The sequence below is a fragment of the Anolis carolinensis genome, chromosome 3 (assembly GCF_035594765.1).
Source record: "Anolis carolinensis isolate JA03-04 chromosome 3, rAnoCar3.1.pri, whole genome shotgun sequence".
Lineage (NCBI taxonomy): Eukaryota > Metazoa > Chordata > Lepidosauria > Squamata > Dactyloidae > Anolis > Anolis carolinensis.
The window spans coordinates 113,022,675-113,036,676 of record NC_085843.1 but is presented as its reverse complement, the minus strand read 5'-3'; the positions used below and the strand labels follow the sequence as shown (position 1 = coordinate 113,036,676).

At 36.1% G+C, this 14,002-nt stretch overlaps 1 protein-coding gene across 3 annotated transcripts in view; it reads left to right on the top strand.

Annotated features, from left to right (window-relative positions):
* The window catches only part of aff3 (ALF transcription elongation factor 3), a 328,454-nt gene that overhangs the window by 177,731 nt on the left and 136,721 nt on the right, over positions 1-14,002 (top strand). For all 3 annotated transcript variants that reach the window (XM_016997240.2, XM_062975376.1, XM_008120270.3), the window contains exon 6: positions 1,279-1,330. In XM_016997240.2, the coding sequence (XP_016852729.2) occupies positions 1,279-1,330 (52 nt within the window). The remainder of the gene's footprint in view (positions 1-1,278; positions 1,331-14,002) is intronic.

The window sequence follows — 14,002 nt, the reverse complement described above, 5'->3', positions numbered from 1 at the left end:
TCCCCCTCAGCCACTTAAGCCGATATATCTAACCAATGTCCTGCATCTGGGGAGAGACTAGAAGAAGGCATTTGGGTACAATAGCCCAGGGGTCCCCAAACTTTTTATACAGGGGGCCAGTTCACAATCCTTCAGACCATTGGAGGGCCACCGAACAATAATAATAATAATAATAAATAAATAAATAAATAAATAAATAAATAACAGCAATAATAATAAAGAGAGTTGGAAGAGACCTTTTGGACCATTGAGTCCAATCCCCTTCTGCCTTTGTGCACCGAAAGCACAAGCAAAGCACCCCTGACAGGTGGCCACCCAGACTCAATGTTAATAATAATAATAATAATAATAATAATAATAATAATCACGATCTGCCAACTACAAAAGACCACCCTACTGGGATCTGCAAGCATCATCTGAAAATACATCACACAGTCCTAGACACTTGGGAAGTGTTCGACTTGTGATTTTGTAATACGAAATCCAGCATATCTATCTTTTTTGCTGTGTCATAATAAAATAATAATAATAACAGCAATAATAATAATAAAGAGGGTTGGAAGAGACCCTTTGGGCCATTGAGTCCAACCCCCTTCTGCCTTTGTGCACCGAAAGCACAACAAAAGCACCCCTGACAGATGGCCACTCAGCCTCAATGTTAATAAATAATAATAATAATAATAAAGAGGGTTGGAAGAGACCCCTTGGGCCATTTTGTCCAACCCCCTTCTGCCTTTGTGCACCGAAAGCACAAGCAAAGCACCCCTGACAGATGGCCACCCAGCCTCAATGTTAATAATAATAATAATAATAATAATAATAATAATAATAATAATAATAATAATAAAGAGGGTTAGAAGAGACCCCTTGTGCCATTTAGTCCAACCCCCTTCTGCCTCTGTGGACCAAAAGCACAAGCAAAGCACCTCTGACAGATGGCCACCCAGCCTCAATGTTAATAAATAAATAAATAATAATAATAATAATAAAGAGGGTTGGAAGAGACCCTTTGAGCCATTGACATGTGGTACAAAAGGAATACAAAATTAATATTGTGTGGACAACTGATGATATCATTTATTAACATATTTAAGCATTGATTAAGCATTGCTACAAGGCTTGGATTGTTTTTCCCAATTGACAAATTTTGAGTGTGATTCCTGTAGTCTTCTACCTTTTCCTTTAAAAGGTGTGTTAATATGCATTTTGGAAACTTTAACTTTTTCCATAGCTAATTATGGATTATTTATTAATATTACTTTATTTCTTTTTTCCAAGGAAAAAGTGGCGTTGAGCCAAAGAATCCAGAAAACAGAACATCACATACATCGTAAGTCTGCAAAATATTTGTGGTTAGAAATAATGGGAGCAATGATAATTTTCTCTGTCATACAGATTTCATTGAGATTGTTTCTGCTTTTCCAATATTGTACTTATGTTTTTAGTGATTTGCTATTCTGATATAGAATTTTTGCTAATTTGCTAAGAGGTTCGATAACAAAATAAACTTTTTTTCCATTTCGCATGATGTCACTTCTTTTTTTAAAAAATGAGTTCTTTTCCACATGAAGGCAGCTGCCTGGCTCACTGCCTAAAACATCTCATGGCACATATTGTCTTTGATGTACTGCTGTAATTTTTTAAAAATATTATAGTTTGTACATTCACCTTTGAATTACAGAAATCTAATTACAGCTAGCGCCACCATTTGTTGATGGCTATGAGTTAACAAATGCAATAGAGAAATAGAGCAGAAGATCCATTTGTAATATATCAACTTTTTTATTCTAAAGTAACTGTAGGACCTTTTATCCATTTAGTTTTGATATGCAGGTTTATCACTATAAAAATCAAGCCATTAGGTGGAAAGACTCAGCTTTCAAAGAAAGGGTATATCAAGAAAACCTGGCCAAATCAAATAACATTTAGCAATGCAGTTGTAAGAGTAAAAATTATTTTGATCTTTATCTATATCAAAAAACATTTTTTCACTTAACATTGTGCAGATCTATGAATTTTCAAGTGCATTATATCTGTAATTTATACTTTCTGGTTTTTGTTATTTAAACAATTTAAATTCAGAGTATAGTATCACGTAAATTTTGTAAGGTGTGACAATGTATTCCTTGGCCCAAAACAATATATGAAGAAGGTGCAATAAGGATATTTTTATCTGAAAGTTTTTGATAGCAACTATAATCTATTTAAACAAATCTAAGAAGTCATCTGACAAAGTCTAATAATCCAAATAGATTTTTTTAGTCAGCATAACCATTTGGGATAAGAAGTGATTACATTAGAAATATTTGGAGTTGGTACTATAAAAACATGGACACGATTGTTGAATTGTTATTCTTCTGTAATATTCACATGTCAGAGAAAAAAGATTTAAAGATGGGCATAAGGCTAACCTTTAAAAATGTGGCATAAACACTGAGAACTGGGAATCCCTGGCACTCAAGAGTTCTAACTGGAGGTCAGCTGTTACCAACGGTGCCATGAATTTTGAAGAGGCACAAACAGAGGGCAAAAGAGAGAAACGTGCCAAGAGGAAGAAGGCATGTCAAGCAAACCCTTGTCAGGACTGCCTTCCATCTGGAAATGTATGTCCTCACAGCGAAAGACCAGTTTGAAAGGAAGATTGTCCCCTCCCAGACCAATTGGATCCTACTGTTCTATTAGTAGAAGGTAGAACTGGATCCTATGAACAGAATGCAATACAACAAAGATCGTAACTCAGATATACGTTAGAATGGAAATATGTACCTCAGTTTGTGTGTGTGTGTGTGTCAGTAGTGACTTGAGAAATTGAAAATCACTTCTGGTGTGAGAAAATTAGCTGTCTGCAAGAACCTTGCCCAGAGGACGCCCGATGTTTTGATATTTTTACCATCCTTGTGGGAGGCTTCTCTCACCCAACCTTCAAGTCAGCAGTCCTGCCGGCATAAGGGTTTAACCCACTGCGCCATTGGGGGCTTCTGTACCTCAATAAACAGCGTGAATTGATTTTAGGGCAAAGTTATTTTTCAATAGTATCTGTTTAAATGTTGGACAAAAATTATTCAGAACTGAATAGCACCTATTGTAGATGTGTATGTCCGATTTATTTATTTCTTTATTTAATTGATATCCTGTTTTTTTTTTCTTAAGGTAGAACCCAAGGTGTCCCACGTCAAATTAATCATAAAGGACACCAAAACCCTATTTCATACAAAAGTTTGAAATAATATGTCCTGATATAAGGTCATAGTGGATTTATATTGTAAAATAAATTAGAATGACTGCAAATTATAATTAGATGCAATTATTGTATTATTACACAGTTAAAATTTGATATTGTGACATAGTTGTTAATTTAATAACTACTACCCACATAACCTTAAATTGAAAATGAAAACAAATAAATCTCTGTTTTTCAGTGTAATGTTGGATGGCCTAAATATAATTGCTAATGCTAACTGGAGTAAACTCATTGAATGAATTGAGTTTACATGTTGATTTTTCATCCAGGAATTAATTCACTGTGTCGATTCTAGTTTGTACTAGACAGTTAGACATAAATGCTAAAACTCATAAATTTAATTAGAGTAAAAACAGAGAAGCAACTGCACAAAGTACTGAAAAGCGAAGGGTTATATATTATTTATTAGATCAGTCTCATTCAAGATGCTACCAAATTATACATTACTGTCGGGAATATTATAGAATATCAACTGGTGTAGATATAGTTATATGAATTATTTAATTGGTTTATGAAGACATAGCCATGTTAGTCTAGATGCAAAAGGATCTTGTAGTACCTTAGAGACTAGCTGGGATAAAGAAGTTGATAGCATAAGCTTATGCTACCAACTTCTTCAAGATTGTCTGCCATATTAACTAGACTCATCAGTTTCAAGAGATTGATAGATTAGATAGAATTTATTTTCTTTGGCTGTAGGTTGTATGTTAAAGGTGACTGTGATTTTTCTATTTCTAGGAGAAATGCGAGAGAGGAAAAGGGGGAAAGGAGGAATCACTCCCTCCTTTCTCGCTTCCCTTCTCCAATCACTCCGTCACTCCAGCTAGTGTCAGTGGATGTGACGAGTGATGATGGCCACCAGTTTCATGGTCATTGTTAAGCCTAGGATAAGAAAGGGAAGGTAAGTGCCATCCTGTGTCCCCAGGCTGCCTGAGCCCAGGGAAAGCGGGATTGCTGTGTGAACAGGCACAACTGCTTCCAAATAGGAAGCAGCATAACTGTTCACACTAACAGAAAATATGTGTCAGCTCCAGAGCTTCAAGGAAGCTCCAGAGCATTCCACAACTTTTTTTAATGAATGGACTCCATACATCATGTGGACATACCAGATGCCGCTGAGGACCTTATCACATTAAGAAATACTCAATTTCTGAGACTGTTTGAGAATGATTTCAAATGGGTCCCATCACATGACATTTGCCCCATCCCGTCAGTATTCCATCAGAATCTGTATGCAAAGTGTCACAGAAACGGATTATTTGCAGACGGGAATCTAATCACATTTTTTAAAATACTACACATTTTTCCATTGCTGAAGCACTGTTTTTGTGTGATTGGAAAACCTGTATGCATCCCATCAACAACGATGATCCCATCAGCATCACAGAGTGATCTAGGGGGTGTTTTGAATCGATTGGAGGAGCCAGTCTTCCGTGGTGTGATGAGTCAAAGCACAGTATTTTCAAATCATAAGAATTGTAATAATCAGGTGTGATGAGGAGAGTATGCATCCTGTCTCAATACAGGAAGCATCCAGTCCTAAAAAAAAAATGGAATGCATACTGATGTAGGCAGATTATATCTCAATGTGATAAGCTCCCGAGTCCATTAGCCCACGCCCCAATGCATTTGCCCTTTGTAGATGGACCCTCAGTCAGCTCAAACATTAGGAACAGATATTGGAGATGGAGTATAATGAGTTGCCAGCAGATTTTTATCAAGACAATAGTTTTACTATGAGGTAAGGCAGGAAGACCTAATGGGATTTTTCCCTCAGGTATCATAATAATTTGGTTGGTTTTGAATACCTTATATACTTATGCATACATTGAGGGCAGGTTTTGTGACCAAATTTATGGATTTTGATATGATCTATAGCAGGGGTCCCCAAACTTTTTAAACAGGAGGCCAGTTCACAATCCTTCAGACCGTTGGATGGCCGGACTATAGTTGGCCACCGAGCAATAATAATTAATAATAATAATAACAACAATAATAAAAAAGAGGGTTGGAAGAGACCCTTTGGGCCATTGAGTCCAACCTCCTTCTGCCTTTGTGCATCAAAAGCACAAGCAAAGCACCCCTGACAGATGGCCACCCAGCCTCAATGCTAATAATAATAATAACATCAACAACAACAACATCAACAACAATAATAATAATAATTGTAAGAGAAGAAGAGACCCCTTGGGTCATTTATCCCAACCCCCTTCTGCCCTTGTGCCCTGGGGACCGGATAAATGGCTTCGATGGGCCGCATCCGGCCCCCGGGCCTTAGTTTGGGGACCCCTGATCTATAGGTAAGTTGAAGGTTATTTTGTAGAATTGGGAAGGGACCAGTAGGGAACATGTCTTCTTTTTAGATATCCTCAGGGGGCCAATTACCCCAGCTGCAGTCACCATCTTCCCATGCAGGTATTTGAAAAGGCCAGAAGTGATGCAACAATAGAGTCATTATTATTATTATTATTACTATTATTATTATTATTATTATTATTATTATTATTATTATTATATTTATTATTATATTTATTTATACCCCTCTTTATCTTTCCTGAGGGGCAGCCACCGAGAAGGTATGCCCACTCTCTTGTTCCCACCAATCGAGCTTGAGATAGAGATGGAGAGGGTTGCTGCTTCTTTTGAGTTCTCCTAGGATGGAATAAGCTCTTCCCATTTGCGATTCTATTCAGAAAAGTGGATGGTTCCTTTTTTAATATCAGTTAAGTTACAGTACTTACATTGGCCTGTCGATAAGTTGATCCAGACTTTTGAGCTGACTTTTTAACTAAAATTCCTAGACTTAAACATGAGTACATAGGGTACTTCACACTTTTATACTGAGGGGGAGGAACTGTTTGCTCTACCATTCTGCTCACTCAGCAAATCATATTAAGCCAACTTTGCAGTTACTTCTGTTGAACACTTTTATTCCGAGAAACAAAAAGTTCATACACTTGGATTTCTCTCATGAATCTACGAGGTCTCATCGGAAATTCTGGATCATAAAGAAGACAATAGTTACTGTGATATGATTCATGAGAATGTAACTTTTACAGCATTACTTATATGGCTCAGGTTGATAGGAAAGATAAAAGCTGTGAAATGGCAAACAGAAAGACAGAAAAGAGGATTAGCTGATGGATACTTTTTACTCTGAAACACACATTCACAGCCTTTTTTTCCCTCTCAGATGTTTTGGAAAATGTTTTGAGGTCAGCTAAAACAGACTGATTTGTGGACTCCCTATTAAGTCAGATTTGCAAGGATGTAGTTGAAGATTACGGCCGACAGGGAGCTCTGGCGTGGACTGGTCCATGAGGTCACGAAGAGTCGGAGATGACTAAACGACTGAGCAGCAGCAGCAGTTGAAGATTTACTAATACTTTTTCTCACTAGTATTTCTGAAATTGAATGATCCCTTGATAATTATTCTCCCTCAAAGAATAAGGATTATAATCTCCACAAAAAATATGTAAAAAGTATGCAAGTAATTGCCTGAAGTCACAATAACCTTTGCATAAACGTTAGTTCTGCAAATCTGAAACTCCATGCACAGAGTGATCATATGTAGGTACAATTGCAACTAATTCATCATTTTTGTGGATTTACTGCTTCCATCAAACATTACTCTCACAGGCAGTTTTATTACCCTCCTGAATCAGACAGAACCATCCATGAGGAGAACATTTTCATTTAAGTCTTCCTGAAAAGTAATGAGGGTCATTCGACTTCTTCCTATGTGGATGAAAAAAAGATTCTGGAGACATGTATTTATCTCACAAATATCCAGGAAAGGTATATTCTACATTGTCTGTTCCTTTTCTCCAGCAGAATGTCTACTATATTTCAAGTGAATTCATAGATAATTGAATCTTTTGGATGGGATTCTTTGGCATTTGTACATTGAAAAAAACAGACACAATAGCGGGGCAGTTTAACTTCAAATTAGGTTGTGACACCCCATAGATGACATTGCAGCTATCACACATCACATGAGAATGATCATGAGCTTCTTCAGATTCACTAGGATGTAATCAAATATCTATGTGTTTTCAGTAATGAGATAGAAAGCTCGTGTCCCAGGAAACCATTCTTTTTTCTTTTTCTTTTTGCATTGAAATCTGATTTTAGAGTTTCAGAAGTAAGCATGAAGCTGTTAATGTGGGCAAAAAAACTGCATGTGTACTTTCACTCCTGTCTGATCTTGGAAGCTAAGTAGGATCAGTCCTGGTTAGTCCTTGAATGGAAGATTACCAACAAATATCAAGGGCTATAGGATATATAGAGGATGGAACTGCTAAAACTGTCTCTGAATATTCCTCCCTAAGGAAACCTTATGAAACTTCTGGGGTCACCATATGTCTTGTTTGAAGATTATACAATAATGTGGTTTTAATTCCTTTTGTGGACACAGCATTTGGGGGTGATACCTGCATTTTTTCTTACAGGCCAGAAAAATGTTCCCTGCGTGGAATCTGTTTACAGCATATTTTTTCTTGTTGCTATTTTATTTTATAATATAACAAAATATTAGTGGACACTGAAAAGAGAAACTAATTTATAAGTTTTCAGGTTAATCTCTGTAGATAATATTTTACTTAGATCAGCTCTGCAAAAGACATTGTATTAATGGCAAGTTGATTTATACATGGATGTTACAGAGGCAGAATGACTGTATGGAATACTATAAATGAAATATTTAGAAGGATCAAGAAAGATAAGATGATGTAAGTATTCTATAGAATTTTAGAAGGCTGGAGAAAGATAAGAAGGTATGGTTTACTGCCTTTCTTTGATGGCTGTTTGTTTTCCAAATGATGCAGTTTTAATCAAAACCTCACTTAAAATATGTAATGAAACAATAGCCTGTTTCTGAGGTGAAAAAGTCACAGAAAACAAATGGTTTCCTTTCTGACTATAAATTGCTATTCTATCTGTTAGAGCATAAGGTGAAAGAAGAATCCATTTTCTTTCTGGAAGCAGTTCTTTTATCTCTGAATTGATAGTGGGAACAGAGAAATGTAAATCCTGTACTGAAGCTTCAATAAAGACAAAAGCTGTTTCAGAAACAGAGGTTATGAGGATGAAATCTTATCCTTTTTAAAAAATTTACTTTTATTTTCTAAATTATAATTACTTGTAATACATTTGGTGCCCTTTTTTTTAGTCCATTGAATAATAATTATGATTGCCTTTATTCCGGAATACATTAGTCATATCTGTGTTCTCAATGCCAATCCACACTTAGGGTAACTTGTCAAACACCCTCATCACTTGTCATGGCATCCTCATCATTCTGGTACAGCCAGTGAAAGGCTCTAGGACAGTGATGGGCAACCTTTTGAGCTTGGTGTGTCAAAATTCGCCCCAAAAAAAGCATAAATCGGGTGGTGTGTCACTTCGAGAAAAAACCCATAATATTGCTATATTTATAGTTTAATAACAAAAATGGATAATTGTAACTATATTTAATACAGTGCTCTCGCACTTATTGCGGGGGTTACGTTCCAGGCCCAATTGCCAACCTTCTTCCTAAACCTTGCCCCTGACATTTGTCAGTTTCCTGCATACATGCCAGTCACAGTCTCAATTCTGTGGCAACAATCCCACCTGCATTTTCTTTCTATCTTTGGTTCATATAAAGTGGTGAAACTTAAGAGGAGCGGTGTTGCATGGGAATTAATTTACATTTATTCTACTTTTTTACTAAATGTACATATTAATATATGGTATACTTCTGTGTTTTATTTTAACTCCCACATTGTGGCCATTTTCATTTTTCAGTCTGTGCATTATTTGTGCACACTTTATCTTTTCAAAATACCAGCCAGCTTTACAAATGTGTGAATTCTTGGGGTGAGGTAAATTCCTTCTAACAATGAGTCTTGGGTGGTACTAATATCCCACTTTAACAAAACGGAACAAAAAAAATCCATCCCTGACTCTTATCAGTGAATCAAGGGGCAAATGCTAACTGACAGGTAAGAAGGGTATGCTGTTAAGGTCAATACCTATTGGAAAAATAAAAAAGGATGGAACTTGAACAACTAAAGAAAGAAGCTATATTAGCTCAGTGCATGAACCACATTCGTTCACTACATGAAACAGGTATTCAGAATTTTTTTATAGAAAAGGGCATTGATGCATGGGAAGATTCATACTGGGACTGAAGTCTAAAGGTAAACACATATGGCCTTTGGACCACAACCTACCCATATAGAATCACATACGCAGCATGCAATTGGGAAACAAAATACAAGTTTGACAAGTTCCAGCCCAACACAGTGAATAGGTGACAGAAGGCCCCACACTATCTGTTTGTACAACTAATGAAAAATAGTCAAGTAAGAACAAAAGAGAATGTGCAGTCAGACATAGACCCACACTGTGGTGCAAAGGTGACCACTTAACCACATATGGTAAGATATATTTTAGCATATTTGTCACCCTGAAAAGATATGCACCAAGCTGAAGTATCATGTATACAAGCCTGAGACTAGGCTAGAAAGGTTTCCAGCTTAATTTTGGGTTTTTTAAAACTAATTTTATTGTTAAAATTCTAAAGTATTAGTCATCTGAGCTGCAAAGCATTGTAGAGATTTTTTACATATACTACTTTGTTGGAAGGCGTACATATCAGTATTCTAATTGTAATAAAATAGCACATTGTAAAACACTTGTACAATTTTATAATTGACTGAAACCTTATATTATTTTCTCATTGTACCTCAAATTGATTTAAAATTGTTTAAACAGTGAATTTAAGACTGAGAGAGAACATACTAAAATATTTCTCATTTCCCTCTCCCATTTTCAACTACTGTTGGTAAAGAAATTCTGTAACTCGATTCATTTGTGAATTAATGTTTTTGAGAAGGGTAGAAACATGTGGAACAGAAGGCAAAAGAACAAGAGAATGAACTCTGGCATTGATCCAACTCAAATAACTCTCACTTTGCAGGAGGAAAAAACCCATAGGAGTGAGGTCATAATATGGAAAAAGTCTGTTTCACAGTCTTGAATTTGAAAACAAGCCAAAGTTGTTCAGTTGTATAGAACTTTAATGCAGAACCCATTAACATTTGAACATAGAATTTCATCCAGGCATGAGAGATTTTAAAATATAATTGTTTGTTTTCTTCTTTTGAGCACAAAAAATACCGATGAATTAACTGGCTTTACTTTTAAATGGAAGTCAAATCACTGGAATTTAAATAAATATTTTTATTTCACAGAATATATATTTTCAGTGCTCATGAAATTTTGTTTTAGTTTATATTTTTAGTTTCCAAAAAGGGGGAGAATTGAATAATTTAACTACTAAATGATCATGTTGTAATATGGCAATCATTTAAAAATACAAATAATTTTCACTTAGATTAACACATTTTATTAGGCTAATTTTTATATATAAGAAGGCAAGGTGCTTCAACATATTTCATCAGCCCTGCAAACTGGATTTGAAACTTTCTATTTTCAATTATGATGAGCAATAACTTCTTGGATTGCTTAGGATGCTGCTGCAAGCAAACTTAGTGGCCTTTGATTTGATAAGATGCAACTGGAGTCTACCTTCTTCAGGGTAAGAAGAATGTTTCCAAATTTTTAGTGCACCACTAATTATAAAAGTGTAGATTATTAAATTATTTAGCTTTATATGTGTTTTTTCTGTTGCGCTTAAAATTACAGTATTTAATTCAGTTTGTAATGTCTAAAGCACTTGTTAATTCTCTCACTCAAACCACTACTAGAATATGGAAAGACTTAGATTTGGATCAGTTGTGTCCATGTTTTTAACATAATACTTCTGTAGATTCTCTAATAACTCCCAAGTAAACAGATTAATCAAACCAGAGATTAATATAAATTATTGGTGTGGAGCAGGGTTTTAAAAGAACATCGTAAAAATAAACCAAATTGTGGATAAGTATACATGATGTAAAGTTAAATGCTTCCATAAGCAGATGACAGTAGATGTTTCATTGGCATTTTTTGGTGAAACAATTTTTAAAAAGGCTTTTCAGTGTCATAGTGATGGTTGTAGTGAAGAAGAAAAAGTATCTAGACTTTCTTTAGGATTTTCTTTAGGGTTCAGATTATCTGATTTATAGTGAGTTGAAGACAAGAAGAAAGCTGATTCAAGAAAATGAGTGAGATTCATAATATGACTGAATTCAACAATTACTCTGTGATTGATCCCTTTTGTCAATATTAATTATGTAATAAATGGAATAGCCATCAAATATAGATTATGAAATAAATCAGGGGGTTATTTTTGTCAATCTAATATCTGCAAGACCTATATACTATTGAATTATAAATAAAACACATGTTCTTTATTTGTCAACTTTAGATGTTGGAGAGACAGATCAAAATTTGAACAAACTTCACTAAATGTATAGTATAATAAAATATTTTAATAGATAAAATATAGGCTGTACATCCCCTTGAAGGAAATTAAATTAGATATGTCTAGGTGTATAGCCATCTAGAATGCATAATGTATACCATTTTTTAATAGATATCCCCTTTTAGATTTCTTTTAGATTTCACAAATAGCAAAAATGCTCTGAACAGCAAACAAAACATTAAGAAATATAAACTAGAAAACAACTTCAAGCAGTACATAACAATAGAAAGATTAAACTGATTAATGAACTAATGGTTGGTTCGTTACTTTTTATATGATGAATTTTATATGCATCATTCTCTTTTAAGATGTTTTAACAACTCATCATTTACTGATTGATTTGAATACTTAAGTGCCACCTTTACTTGAGATGATAGTTCATCACGTTATTCCTCAGCATAATCCTATGTAAATAATATACTTTTATATATTGTTCAATATCTTTATTAATGACTTGTATGAAGGTTTAGAGGGCATGCTTATCAAGTTTGCAGATGACACCAACCTGGGAGGGATAGCTAACACTCCAGAAGACAGGAGCAGAATTCAAAACGATCTTGACAGACTAGAGAGATGGACCGAAACTAACAAAATGAAGTTCAACAGGGACAAATGCAAGATACTTCACTTCGGCAGAAAAAATGGAATGCAAAGATACAGAATGGGGGACGCCTGGCTAGACAGCAGTACATGTGAAAAAGATCTTGGAGTCCTTGTGGACAACAAGTTAAACATGAGCCAGCAATGTGATGCGGCTGCTAAGAAAGCCAATGGGATTCTGGCCTGCATCAATAGGGGTATAGTGTCTAGATCAAGGGAAGTCATGCTACCCCTCTATTCTGCCTTGGTCAGACCACACCTGGAATACTGTGTCCAATTCTGGGCACCACAGTTGAAGGGAGATGTTGACAAGCTGGAATGCGTCCAGAGGAGGGCAACTAAAATGATCAAAGGTCTGGAGAACAAGCCCTATGAGGAGAGGCTTAAAGAACTGGGCATGTTTAGCCTGCAGAAGAGAAGGCTGAGAGGAGACATGATAGCCATGTACAAATATGTGAGGGGAAGTCATAGGGAGAAGGGAGCAAGCTTGTTTTCTGCGGCCCTGCAGACTAGGACACGGAACAATGGCTTCAAACTACAGGAAAGGAGATTCCACCTGAACATCAGGAAGAACTTCCTCACTGTGAGGGCTGTTCGGCAGTGGAACTCTCTTCCCCGGACTGTGGTGGAGGCTCCTTCTTTGGAGGCTTTTAAGCAGAGGCTGGATGGCCATCTGTTGGGGGTGCTTTGAATGCAATTTCCTGCTTCTTGGCAGGGGGTTGGACTGGATGGCCCATGAGGTCTCTTCCAACTCTACTATTCTATGATTCTATGATTCTATGATTCTAATTGGAATGTAATAATTGAACCACTTTAGACTAAATCTTAGTAGTAAGGTAATTAGAACTTTCTTACCATCATGTTTCCATATGCTAAACATATTCCGGTGTATCCAGTAGTTGTTCTTAAAGGATACCATACAGATAGCTATACACAATAAAATATACGTCTCTCCCTTAAAGTATTAAAATATCTTTAAAGTATTAAAGGTTGAGGGTGATATAAAGTCATAAATATCATTAGTTTACAGAGAGGAACCATAGTACAATGTTGTAAGAGTCCTTTGGTTGATCACATAGTGTCTGTAAGACAACCATCCATTATATAGCATAGTTTCAGCTATGTGTAATTACACAAACTTTTAAGAAGTCCTCACTTTCTTCTATAGATAATGAGGCCAATAGTTTTGTATGGGAAATTGAGTCAAACTGCGCTTTTAAATTTATTATTTATTTATTTACAGTATTTATATTCCGCCCTTCTCACCCCGAAGGGGACTCAGGGCGGATCACCTTGTATACATACAGGGCCGTAGCCAGAAAAAAAATTCGGGAGGGGTTTTGAAAATTTCGGGGGGGGGGGGGGTTGAACCCCTAGCACATACCCCTCCTCGCTACAAACCTGTCAATATCTGCTTGAGATAGTGCCTGGAGGGACTCTTAATGTTTTGCATCTCATAGACTTAGCATGGGGATTTGGTTAACCAGTTAAAATTCATGAGTAAACGAGATTTTTTTTATAACTTGAAAAATTTCGGGGGGGGGGGGGGTTGAACCCCTAAACACCCCCCCCCCTCGCTACAGGCCTGTATACATATAAGGCTAACATTCAATGCCATATAACATGAGACAGAGACAGAGACAGACGCAGAGGCAATTTAAACCTTCTCCAGCTTCCAGCTTCCTGAGGGTATGCTTGATTCCGACCACAGGGGGAGCAGCTGCTTCATCATCCACTGCAACGGCACT